The sequence below is a fragment of the Drosophila busckii genome, chromosome 3R, assembly GCF_011750605.1.
Source record: "Drosophila busckii strain San Diego stock center, stock number 13000-0081.31 chromosome 3R, ASM1175060v1, whole genome shotgun sequence".
Classification (NCBI taxonomy): Eukaryota; Metazoa; Arthropoda; class Insecta; order Diptera; family Drosophilidae; genus Drosophila; species Drosophila busckii.
Genome location: NC_046607.1, coordinates 12,152,423 through 12,166,100, shown reverse-complemented (window position 1 = coordinate 12,166,100; position 13,678 = coordinate 12,152,423). Strand labels below are relative to the sequence as shown.

At 40.9% G+C, this 13,678-nt stretch overlaps 1 protein-coding gene across 1 annotated transcript; it reads left to right on the top strand.

Moving 5' to 3' along the window:
• Positions 1-10,235: 10,235 nt before the first annotated feature.
• Positions 10,236-12,868, top strand: LOC108603419 (transcription factor castor; the record flags this gene model as incomplete). Its single annotated transcript, XM_017992220.1, has 4 exons — positions 10,236-11,181; positions 11,407-12,088; positions 12,144-12,535; positions 12,593-12,868. Coding segments are annotated over exons 1-4 (2,271 nt in total), but the record flags the coding sequence as incomplete, so codon positions are not given.
• Between the last annotated feature and the right edge of the window lie 810 nt (positions 12,869-13,678).

The following is a 13,678-nucleotide window of genomic DNA, read 5'->3' as shown; positions in this document are numbered from 1 at the left end:
TTTTGGTTTTGAGGGCATTTTCCAAAATTATGCGCAGTGCCTGCTTTGTAAACAAATTTCGTTGTTGTTGTTGTTCTGATTTGTATGGCGCGTGTCCAGACGAGCAAGACCCTTAAGTTGACCTCAGACTGACCAGTGCAACCTAAGCACGCTTCAAACAGGTTTTTTCGCCTCTACAGGCTTCAGATACGCTTCGTCCTTGCCAGTCTTTTGTGCTTGGACACGTGCGCGTGATTAAGAAGTTGCCTGTGGTCAGTTGAGTTTTTTTTATTTTTAAATATAGATATGCCAAGTTATGCTGTAAATAGTCAGTGTATAAATAAATGCTTAGCTCAGCATATTAAATGGATGCTGTGCGTCCTGTTTTGATGCCTTAGCAACCCTTTTTTGCTTTGTTTGCCAGCTTTTATTTTCAGTTGAAATTTTGTTATTTGAAATTTTTATAAATGCTACATTTTGGCAAAAGGCTGGGAAAGGGGTAGTTAAGGACTAAAGGACAATGGATGCTGTTGCCGTGTCGTGTTCGATTGTTCAACACACAGACATAAAAAACATATATATATATATATATATATATATAAGTCTGACCTTCGTTGCAATGCCCGCAGAATTTGGCAAACTAAGAGAGCCTAAGAGCGTAGCTGTGCTCTTAAATATTTTTATAAATTTTATAGCCAATCTCAGTTTGTTTAATGTTGTTCCCATGGCTTGCATTTCTCACACTGATTGCAATCATAGCCAAATCATCATAAATAATAATATGTATACGCAAATGTATAAACTGCATAAATTTTCCGCGATTTTCCGCACGCCAGCAGCTTGCAAAATTGTAACCCATAAGTGTAACCAAAGTCTCTTGCATACATTTGCATAATTTTGGCATTTTCAATTAAGCGGGTGTCCTGTTGAGCAAAAGGGATGTGGCGCATTTTTGACTTGTGCCAATGTTATGCAAATTTTCCAAGCAACTTCTTGCGCCTCAGCAGGACAAACTGCTTACCCCTTGCTCCTTGCTTGCTTTTGATTTAATTTTGATGTTTTGTTGTTTGGCATTAACCGTGTTGAATGTTAATTTCACTCAAGTGCCAATGTTCGGATTAAGATGCAGTAGGTCCTTAGGCAGAACATGGGCCACTGCCACTCTGTGTGTGTGTGTTTTTGGGGGTAACCTAATTGATTTTCATTAAATATTCATGAATTTCAAATTATTGATGTTTGCGTGAAGTTGATTGGAAATTTGGCAAGTTTAATAAACAAATCAAAGGGGTTAGCAGTAGCAGAAGTTTTGGTTAATATGAATGCGCTAAAAAGTAAAAGATGTTTACAAGTTTTATAAGAAGATGCTCAACTATAACTAGGCAAATTAATTTGTGATCCTTTAGGACAGCTTTTCATAGTTTCGAACTCAGTCACTCAGCAAAAAGTAATTCTCATGCTGTCTTAGAAACTCTTATGGCTTCGTTTAGAGTTTCTGCGAGCTAAGCAAATATTTGTGCAACATCTTTGGCGAATGTGGCAGCTTTGATTTATAATTGTTTGGACATTTCAAGCATAAAAATTGCACAGGACGTCAGTTGAGTGCAGCAGCAGTTTGAGGCAGAGCATCCCTAGGAGAGCAACCCTAGCGAAATTAAAGAAAAATACGTGAGGCAGTCGAGCATAAGGACACTTTTGCCACAGCTTAGGAATTGAGCAGCAGCAGCCGTCGGAGCTCAGGGTCAGGGACCATTAGGTTAAATGATATTGATGATGATGATCAGCTGGTCTTAGTCTTAGCCCAGTCTGGGGGTTGTTGCTTATGCAAGTCTGGGAAAATTTCTCACAATTTTCACACATATTTATTGAGTTGTTTTATGCGCTTGGCTAATAAAGCAATTAATAGGATTATAAATATATGCAAGGACCACATGGGCATAATCCTATGTTGACAGCAAGCTGACCAAGAGGTCAAGTTACGTTGGTCACTTGCCAGTTCTGGCTTAGGGGTAGCTTCAATTTTAAAATTATATAAAAATACAAAATATTTTTAGCCATTTTTTTATATATCCCATTTTGATTGATTATATTGACGACAACTTTCGTTGACACTTTCTTCCAGGCATCATTTATCAAGTTCGAGAAAGTTTCATATTTCAGTTTTTTTTTTACTCAAAAAAGGATCAAAAATTCTGCTGTAAATCCTTTTTTTACGGCAAATCAGTTGACAAATGCCGTCTTAATGACGTCAGCTGTTGCGGAAATTTGGCAGCCCAACGATTTATGCGAAAGTCCTGCATCCTTCCTGCCTCAAAGGGTTGCATTCAGTTTTCTATTTTTCATTTTCATTTCTTTGCTTTTCTTATGCAAAAAGTACTTTACGGGTTTTCTGCCTGTCTAAGCAAAAGGGTTCGCAATTTTCCCGCCGTGTATCAAAATTCATGCGCCTGTCGCGAAATCCTTTCGAACAGTGTTGCTATTTTCAAGATATTTGATACAGGCAAATTGCATAAACAATAACAACAGCAACAGCGCCATGGGAAATTAATAAATTGTTGATTTGCCTGCGCTGTTAGGCGTTTGCCAAAAATAAATAAGTAAAGGGTTGCAAATTCGATCCTAGCTTAAGCAAATTCTTTTAACTGATTTGCCAGCATGCAATGAAAATTTTAAATTTGTTCTTTGTTGCATGGAAATTGTAACAGTTGCTGCTGTTTTCAATTTCCTATTCGTAGAGCTTAGCGCAGACATTATGAGAAAAAGTTAAGGCTACTTAAATTCAAATTTACAATTGTAATTATTCATAGCACTCTTTTTTTTTTTTATTAATTAAAAATTTGCAATATCATGCTAAACAAAGTTTACTATTTGCTTTTTTCTACGCATAAATTAAATTGTTGAAATTAAAATTACAATTAAATTTGCAAACGAATGAAACTTTAAAGACAACTGTGCAGCGTTTGAGATTTCGCTTGCTATTTTTTTTTAATTTATTTAAGTTATCAGAGCTCATTAATATTCAATGAATGCCTGGCCTTTCCACTTGTGGCTACGCCTTAATGTCAATATCCTTGCAAAAGCATGACTTGCACACTTTATGTAAATTAAGTGTCAAAATGGGGCGTTCTGCAGCTGACAAACTAAAATCACGTTATATGCTAATTAAGTGGGTTGTTAAAAGCAAAACTTAGAGCAAACAAATGCTGAAGAGCAAATTAAACCAATGCAAATCATATTTATATTATAGCTAAGCATAAAATAAATAATCGAGTTAGTTTTAGAATTGCCAAATTCATTTTTGATATGTGCTGTGGCTTATTCATTTTACTGCATTTATATTTAACAAATTAGTAATGAAATTTAATAATTTTAATTTAGCAATATCTTTTATTTGATTAACCTATTATTAAAAGACCCGTTTGCTGCATAAATTCTTTATATATCTAAATTATTATTATATGTTTACTATTTTGCTTTGACTGAAACTCAAGCAAGCTGAAAATTAAATTAGTAAACTGCATTTTGGGATTGAAAATAAACGAACGTGCTTAGATCATGATATCCTGTTGTTATACAGGATCTTAGTCTGTGTTGGCGTTGTACGCCTCATTGCGCAACTGCCAAAACTGCGTCGAAAGATTTTCCATAGAAAATACCTTAAAAAAAAGTAAAAAAAAAAACTAAGCAAAAGGAAACCGAATCCACCCTCAATTTGAACTGCGAACTCGGCTGAACTCCTAACAAGATGTTTGCCTGTCCTTCAATATAAATTTTTCTAAGCATGCTGCGTAATCCTTTTTGTAAGCGCACGTCTATGTATGCGTGCGTGTATGTGTGTGCGTTGCTGAAAGGATTGTGTTGAGCAGAGAGGAGTAAAATTAAGGACAAATGTCGGCATATCTCCGGCCGGTGCGCAATTTACACAGTCAAAGGGAATTCAGCTGGCAGCTGAAGATGATCAACCGAAATAGAAAAGGTGAAGAGAAAAGCAATGAAATAGAAAAGGATGCCAAGGATACGTTGGGGCGCCGTGCACAACGAATTTGTTGTGACGATGTAATAAGATTATAATTTCATATTTTTCTTGTTTCCAGCACAGAGTTCAAAAAACTTTGCCAGCTGACCGAAATATTCGCCAAGGGTTGCGCAATCAGATGAAGTTTCGATCAATTGCAACCCTTTAAGCAATTCTTACCTAACTAACATTTTAGCAACATTTTGCCCTAAAAACTGCACAAATATTTGCTCCTTTCAAAAGTATCCTGTAACACTGGCTGCTATCATTAATTTTAATATTGTCATTAGTTACAAACTCCAGGCGATTGCAACGTCTTGGCAAATCGCGTGAGAAAACGTAACTCGAGTCCTTGCTAATGATTCCTGGAGCAACTCATAAGCATCATCAATCAATGTGGACACTCGCTGAAAAGCCAAATATTTATGATAAATTATTTGCACAAATCCGTAAAAATTCTTACCTTTATTTTTTTTATCAAATGTGCAAAACTTCATTAAATCCAAGAAAAAACTCAGCTGTCTATAAAAAATAAAATCGAACAAAAAAATAACGTATATTTTTTTATACAACCCCTAATTTGTAGCTACGTTTGCCATATATTCGAACCATCAATAAATTATGCAAATTTCTGCATTAAGGACCTGATGCCCAAAACGCATTTAACAAATATTTGCATAATTTTGGCACAGGCGACTTTTAAACGAGCTGCCTGCCAGGATATCCCAGGTCTCCTAGCCAGTGTTATGCAAATGAACTTGTGACGGTGTCAGCCACGCCGGAGTAGTTGGAGGAGGGTTACATGTTCCTCTATTCTCGATTTACATTGCGAGCTGCGCACGCGCGCCATGTGAAAATTTATGCAAATCAGCAGCAGAGGAAATGCCAAGCAAATCGATTGCCAAGGGGCGGATGTTGCAGCCATCGATTGATTTTGAATACAGAGCAGCAGCCAAAGGAAGTGGAACAGCTCGTTGCTCGTTGGTGAGCTGTGCTTTGGGTTTGTTAGCTGGTTGGCGAATTAATATTGAAGTGGATTTACCAATTGTTGCCATAATTGAGTGACGTGGATAAGCGACCAGGACATGCAGCAGTTAGAAAAGAGAGCAAGCATAACATAGCCAGCTATTGATTACAAAAAAGGTTACACACACACACACACACACAGGACAGTTACATACATTAAAATGGCAACAGAGCAGAGAGTGAGGAAATCTGCATGAAAATGCGCACAAAGCCCAAACATGGAATAGAATAGAAGCGATCCTAACTCATGTGACTACGCCAGGCCCAGTTATGAGTTACTTGTTATTGAAACAGATTTGTACTTTAGCTCGAATTTGCATACGAGAGTTTTTCATATTCACAATCGGTTACAAATAGTTTTGGAAATGGAAAACTTTTGTGCGTTTGGCTTTTGTGCTGGCTCCTGCTCGTCCTTTGACTGTTTGATTGTAGCATGTAGTAGTTCCATTTGGCAGGATAACAATCGCTTGGCATATGAAGCGACAATTATTATTCCTTATCGGAGCGGATGAGCCTTTGGCTGGCAAATTGACTAACATTTTTAATTAGCAAAGTGTTGAGGAGGGGGGCAGTGGGCATGTCAAGCGGGCTGAAGCCCACACAAAGCAGCTTTTTATTTGAATTTAATTGGGATTCAAGCAAGTCGTTGTCAGAGTGATCGAGAGCAGGAGCAGGAACAGGAGCAGGAGCGTTTGCTTATCAGCATTGTCATCAACGTGAGAAAATCGCTGGAAACACTTTGAACTCAACTGCTGATCGTGGTAATTACGGCGATTGCCTGTGGCATCTATTGTCCTACCTTTTTCACAATTTATGCTAAAAAGTAAACAAAAAGCAAAAAAACGTAAACGAAAACGTTTGAATATTGCAGCCAAGAGGCGCTTCAGTGGGCATGGGACTCTTCCAAAGACACCCTAATGCAGTCACAGGATATTTTGTCTATTTCTTTCTTATTTTGCGTTTGCTTTTTGTTTTGGGATGCGCTTGGCCGCAGATTTATTGCCTCAACTAAATCTCAACTTTTACCCTTGAATATTCAGACAAAAGATAAATTTAGAGTGCAAGTAAATGCATATTCTTTTAAATTGCTGACCCTTGACCTCTGCTAATGAAGATATTCTAAGCTGTGAATGTCCATTGTGAGTGATAATAATATCCTAATTTAAAGGACACGCGAGATGGCAGCAAACAAAGACGTCAAGTCATGGATTATCCGCTTTAAGGAGCGGTCAGGTAGGCAGCCCGACTGGCCAATGGTCAACTTGCTTAAAGGATAGCGCCTGGCACGCGTATCGCCTTGCGACTGGTCAAGCTGTCAAACAGGTTTAATCAAAGGTGTGGAGTGGTCATCCTTGGACGCGTGGCAGCAGCAGTGAAGGGGTCAAAGTTCGCTGGTCAATCTGTTGGGCTAATAACGTCATTTATCCAGATGCATGCTGCATGTTATTTATAACGGTTATTTAGTTCTTATCGCATGTAGTCAGCAAAAAGAAAAAAAAAACTTGAGAAACAGATTTCCCATCGTAACTGAATCCTTGGGCATCATTCTGGGCAACAACATAAGCCGAAAGCTGCAATTTCATTCGCGTTTGGCGCATCCTTACAAACAAAAGGGTTGAAGGGTCGTCGAGGAGGACCGTTTCCTTGCTTCGAAAACCGGACCGGACTCGATGCGCGGAACCGGTTTGGACACTGAAATTAATTTTCGTAAAGGCCGCGAAGAAAATTTGAGCAGCATAAAAAAAATCATTGAATAAAATGAAAAAGGATGAGCCCTACTATTGTAGAAACAAGGCATATGGCGGTCCATTGCGGAATCTGGTCAAACTACAAGTACGCGGATAGCTGAAGCTTGCCTTTTGTGATCGTCCCGGGGTGGCTGTTGGGCTGTTGGGCATCAGTTGGGACACAATGGCGGCTCAAAGGGTTTTGGTTTGGGTTTGCTTGCGGTCATGCATTCAAATTATCTTTTAACATTTGAATATATCCTGCGAGCAGCATGTCCTGTCAAGAAGGTCAGCCATTTTGTTGAACCCGAGCATGTTCTCAAATTAACGGACATTTCTCAAGAAATTCGCAGACTGCTTTTGGCTAGCAAACCAAAACGAAAACAGGCATAAATTAAAAGCTGCATATCCTGATTGATCTGAGCTGACAAAATGGCGACTGTGAAGCTAATTGCGCACTCGATTGGTCGCGTGCCACGCCTCCAGCGTAAACGAACTGGTCAGTTGACCATTAGCAACCCTTTTGTCCTACCCCATTTAGGGATATGCCGGACAATGCTAAACACTTTAACGACGCGTGTCTTAAGCTGGACTGGTCACTGTGCTGGTCAAGGATATGCCCAGCACACCCCTCAGGCAATCAGATGGCAACAAGCATCAGATTAAGCATTGCGACAACTTCTCACACATTTGCATTGTCCTGCCCAATTTGCCTTCACATTCGTTATTAGGCCAAGCATCCCTAAGTGCTGACAAAATATTCAGTTATTAAGATATCAATAGCACTCGCTCATTGACAGATTTATGCAAAACGGAAATGAACCTCATCAGGGGTCAACGAAGTTGGCCAAACATAATTCTTATAAATTTGCCTCAAAAAATTTGCTAAATTTCAGCATAGAATTATCATCTTGGTTACCTACTTATACAATTCTCTATTGTTTCTTGCTTCAAGGGTAAAAGTTGAGATTTAGTTGAGGCAATAAATCTGCGGCCAAGCGCATCCCAAAACAAAAAGCAAACGCAAAATAAGAAAGAAATAGACAAAATATCCTGGGACTGCATTAGGGTGTCTTTGGAAGAGTCCCATGCCCACTGAAGCGCCTCTCCGCTGGAATATTCAAACGTTTTCGTTTACGTTTTTTTGCTTTTTGTTTACTTTTTAGCATAAATTGTGAAAAAGGTAGGACAATAGATGCCACAGGCAATCGCCGTAATTACCACGATCAGCAGTTGAGTTCAAAGTGTTTCCAGCGATTTTCTCACGTTGATGACAATGCTGATAAGCAAACGCTCCTGCTCCTGTTCCTGCTCCTGCTCTCGATCACTCTGACAACGACTTGCTTGAATCCCAATTAAATTCAAATAAAAAGCTGCTTTGTGTGGGCTTCAGCCCGCTTGACATGCCCACTGCCCCCCTCCTCAACACTTTGCTAATTAAAAATGTTAGTCAATTTGCCAGCCAAAGGCTCATCCGCTCCGATAAGGAATAATAATTGTCGCTTCATATGCCAAGCGATTGTTATCCTGCCAAATGGAACTACTACATGCTACAATCAAACAGTCAAAGGACGAGCAGGAGCCAGCACAAAAGCCAAACGCACAAAAGTTTTCCATTTCCAAAACTATTTGTAACCGATTGTGAATATGAAAAACTCTCGTATGCAAATTCGAGCTAAAGTACAAATCTGTTTCAATAACAAGTAACTCATAACTGGGCCTGGCGTAGTCACATGAGTTAGGATCGCTTCTATTCTATTCCATGTTTGGGCTTTGTGCGCATTTTCATGCAGATTTCCTCACTCTCTGCTCTGTTGCCATTTTAATGTATGTAACTGTCCGTGTGTGTGTGTGTGTAACCTTTTTTGTAATCAATAGCTGGCTATGTTATGCTTGCTCTCTTTTCTAACTGCTGCATGTCCTGGTCGCTTATCCACGTCACTCAATTATGGCAACAATTGGTAAATCCACTTCAATATTAATTCGCCAACCAGCTAACAAACCCAAAGCACAGCTCACCAACGAGCAACGAGCTGTTCCACTTCCTTTGGCTGCTGCTCTGTATTCAAAATCAATCGATGGCTGCAACATCCGCCCCTTGGCAATCGATTTGCTTGGCATTTCCTCTGCTGCTGATTTGCATAAATTTTCACATGGCGCGCGTGCGCAGCTCGCAATGTAAATCGAGAATAGAGGAACATGTAACCCTCCTCCAACTACTCCGGCGTGGCTGACACCGTCACAGGTTCATTTGCATAACACTGGTATTGATCCTGATCCTGATCCTGTTTATTCTACCTCGCAGTCGCTCTCACCCGCTCTGGCCTGCGGCGTTTCGCCAAAATCATGCAAATGATGCAAAAATAAATGTTACACGAATAATTTATGCAAATTACACTGGCAAAAAGGATTTCGCTGCGGCTGCGCAGCGGCAGTTACATGTCGAGTCCTTATTTAAGGTTTGCTGCTCTGTCGCATTTTCGCAAACGTTTTTTTTATATGCAAATTTTTTATGCTGGGGTTTATGAAAACTTTTTGGCATTTTTAATTGAGTTTTTTGTGCGATTGTAATGCAGATTTTTTTTCTATTCGTTGTTCGTTTGTTATTCGAATTTTGTGTGCCAAAAATTATTTTTATTTTTTTGCATTTGAATGGCATTGGAAACTTGGGTACAAGCGATTAGGAAATTGCAGCTGTGGCAGTTGCGAAAACTGCGCGCCAAATTCTTGAGAGACTCTAAAAGAGTAAAGGCGTTTAAATAAAACTATTAGTAAATTTAAAGGCTAAAATATAGTATTATATAATGCTTAATATTTTAACAAGCAGTTGCGTTGTATTAGCCTAGAACTGAAGCATTCCTTTGCATATTCTCTTTCTATCTAAAATGTCTCTCACTCTCTTTAGCTTCAGGAGGGGAAATTCCTGCACATTCGTTGGTCTATGCAAGGACATTTTTTACCTAAAAAACTAGTTTTCCTGCAGAAATTTACATGCTCGCTGGCATTTTATTGGTCGAGGCTGAAAAACTGGCAAAAAACAGTTACAAACTGTAGATAAAACTGAGCAGCGTTTTTCACAGATTTTCCACACACAGCGCAAAGGGTGCTAAAAATCATTTAAGGGTTGGGGCATGCCACAGGCCATTGCCACCACTATAAACGGTTCGTTTTTTAAGAGAGCGCACATGAGATCAGTTTTTTAAGAGCTACTTTTTTAGAGAGAGCGAGAGAGAGAGAGCGAGGGTTGCTGTTCTTTGGAACCTTTGCGCAATTTTTTGCTATATTAGCTGATACTCGCGGAAGAGTTGAAACAGTTTGAGCTGCGCGGCTGGACTTGAAGGATCGCTCGCGTTTTAAAGTTATATCCAACAAAACTTTGAGATCGTATAACGTTTGGCGTGTGTGTGTGTGTGCTGCTTAAAAAAAAGAAAAGCAATAAGAAAATATAAACTGCACAAACTAAAAGTGAACAAAATTGTTACGAGTGCATATATTTTTTATTAAGTGTCTGCTAAAATGTCGAATCAAATGGAGCTAATGATGCAGCTCTATATGATGAACTTGCTGCAGCAGCAACAACAACAACAACAACAACAGCAGCAGCCACAGCTACAGCTACAACAGCAACACATGACAAGCCTTGCTTATACTCAAAAAGAGGATATTAGCAGCAGCACTTGCCTGCAGCAGCAGCAATACCAAACAGATCAGCAGCCAGAGCAACAGCAACAGCAACAAATAACAAGAACGCACAAACGAATCAATTCGAATTGTAGTAGTAGCCGTAGTTGTAGTCCCAATAGTAATTTGAATCTGAATGCTTTACAACAACAACAACAACAAACATTTGCTAATACACTAACAACAACCACACCGATAACACCTAACAACTACAACAACAACAACAACAATACTAACATAGCTTATCAATTGCCACAAATGTTGCTCAGCACGCTGTCGCCATTTACACAACTAATGTTGCAACAACAACAGCAGCAGCAACAGCAGCAACATTTGCTGACAACAGCAACAACAACATGCAACACTAATCTGCTACTAACACCTAACACGCCCAGCTGCTTGCCACAATTCAAGAGCGAGCAGTTTGCTACAAATAATTTTCTACAATCCTCAACAGTGACATCCACGCCCATAGAACAAACAGCAATGACAACAATAACAGAAGCAGCAGCAGCAACAACAACAACAGCAGCAGCAGCAGCATCAGTTAATGTTGCTGAGCAACTAACGGCAATTGGAGTCAAATATGAGCAGGATTATGATGAGGAGGAGGAGGAGGAGGAGGATGATAAGCCTCTCTCCAGCCTAAACAGCTGCAGCTCCTCGGGTCTGGAAAGCTACAGCACCGAGAAGTTGCTGCTCAGCGGCACAGCAATGCAAGTTCAGGACACGCTAAGCAGCGAGTCGCCCAGCATGGTAAGCAATTATTATTAAAGTCAACAACTCACTGTAACTCCCACGCTGTCTGTAACTTGAGCAGCACTCGTGCTTTTTCTAATGTAAACAAAATATAAAAAACTGACTTTGATTCCAATGAAAAGCCAAACAGCTGCGTGGGCTGAGCAGCTGCTACAGCTGTAGCTTGGGCACCAAGCAGTCTGCTGAACTATAAATATATTTTTTATATATATTCATTTACAGTACACGCCAGTTAAGCAGCCAGCGGACTCATCCTACAATTCAATTGGCGAGCCGACGTCAACGCCTGTGGTGCAAAGCAATTCGCTTTTGACGCCACCTGCATCCGCGTCCAGTGAGCAGGGCAAGAGCATTGTTAGCTTGAGTACGGCCAGCAGCTTGGATGCCTTTCTGCAGAACGAGGAGAATCTAAAGAATCTGCGCAAGGTCTCCTCCTATCTGGAGTGCGAGAACACGCTCTGTCGCCAGGAGACACTGCGCGAGCATTTTCATTGCTATGATGAGCCCTGCCAGGGCAAGATACTGAGCAAAAAGGATGACATCATCAGGCATCTGAAGTGGCACAAGAAGCGCAAGGAGAGCCTCAAGCTGGGCTTTGCACGCTTCAGCTCCGGCGATGACTGCGCGCCCGCCTATGGCGAGGGCTGTCCCTACAACTGGAAGCAGACGCACTATCATTGCGTCTATGAGCACTGCCCCAAGGTCTATGTGAGCACCAGCGATGTGCAGATGCACGCCAACTTTCATCGCAAGGACTCGGAGATTGTCAGCGAGGGCTTTCGTCGCTTTCGCGCGCACGAGAACTGCCGCATCGAGGATTGCCCCTTCTACGGCAAGAAGATCTCACACTATCATTGCTGTCGCGAGGGCTGCAATCACACGTTCAAGAACAAGGCCGACATGGGTAAGTCCAAGCTCTTAGCTGCTCTAAACTCAGCTCACACTCATTTCATACGCAGACAAGCACAAGACGTATCATCTGAAGGACTATCAGCTGACGCAGGATGGCTTCAAGAAAATACTCAAAACGGAGCAGTGTCCCTTCGACGGCTGCAAGTTCTCCACTGTCTGCAATCACATCCACTGCGTGCGCGAGCACTGCAACTATATTCTGCACTCCAGCAGCCAAATGATTAGCCACAAGCGCAAGCACGATCGCCAGGATGGCGAGCAGGCGTATCAGCAGTTCAAGTGCAAGCAGGAGGATCCAGAGGAGGCCACATCGCTCGATAGCTCACCAGCTGCCCCTGTTCCCGCTGCCAACTTGCATACGGCCAACTCCACGCCGCTCTCCTCGCTCTCCGCTGAGCACTTTCTGGCGCGCAAGCGTGGACGTCCGCCCAAGAAAATTGTAAGTCGGAATTTGTCATAGCCGCTGCTTTTACTTAAACTCTCACTTTGCTTGCAGCAACTGCCCGCGGATACGAAGCGCATCAAGCTGGAGGACAACGACAGCAATTCAGCCGCAGCGCCTGTGGCAGCGCCTGCTGCACTGCCCGGCAGCAGCAACTTGTTTCCCAATCTCATAGCTGATGCAACGACGCCAAATTTCCAGCTAACACATCTCATGGCGCTGTTTCAGCTACAGAACCCGCTCTTCTATCAGAATCTCTATCCTGGCGTAGCAACGCCACAGTTTAGCAATCTGGCCGCCTTTAGCGCAGCTGCAGCGGCAGCAGCAGCAGCAGCAGGCATGCAACAACATCAGCAGCAGCAGCAACAACAACTGCAACAGCAGCAGCAGCAGCAGCTGCAGCAGCCAAAGGCGGAGTTTAGCATTAAGCCAGAGTTTAAGGAGTAGACTTGGAACTTGTCCTAGCAATCAACAGCTGTAGATATTTATTGTTGACCAAACTGACTGACTGAATCGAACGCTTTTGCTTTTTGGGCTGTGGCCAGGCGTAGGCAGTAAACTAGTTCCGTGGGTAACTGTTGATGCTTTTGTTGGCCAGGACGTTCATTTAGCTGCTTTGCCTTCTCAAACTATCAAAAGCCAACTCAGCCACATTTTATGTGCTCTAAAGCCACCAACAAAATGTTGCTGAATTAGCTTTTGTTAACTGTTTTTTTGTGTTAAGTTAGTTGTAAGTTCTTTTTTCAGCTTAGTGGAGGAATAAATAACTTGATTTTAGTTCAACTAACGACTGTGATGTTTTCTTAAATTTATAAATGTATAAATCTAATGTATCCAAAATATATTTTTGACGACTTAGGAGCTTACCATACAGAATCAAATAAATTTAATGTGATAGTTATGTTAACAGAAGTAAACAAATTGTTTTTTATTTATGTTTAAGTGACTATTTAAATATTTAAGCTTTGGTTTGGTTGTTAATAACAAAACCAAACTATGAAGAAAACTGTAAACAAACAAGAAAATTTTGTTAAAGTAATGATGCAACTTTGTTGTTAGCATCAATACGAGTATAAAACAGTATAATGTTTAAAAATCGGATGCGTAATAACAATGTTATAGCCAGAAAACCAATGCTGC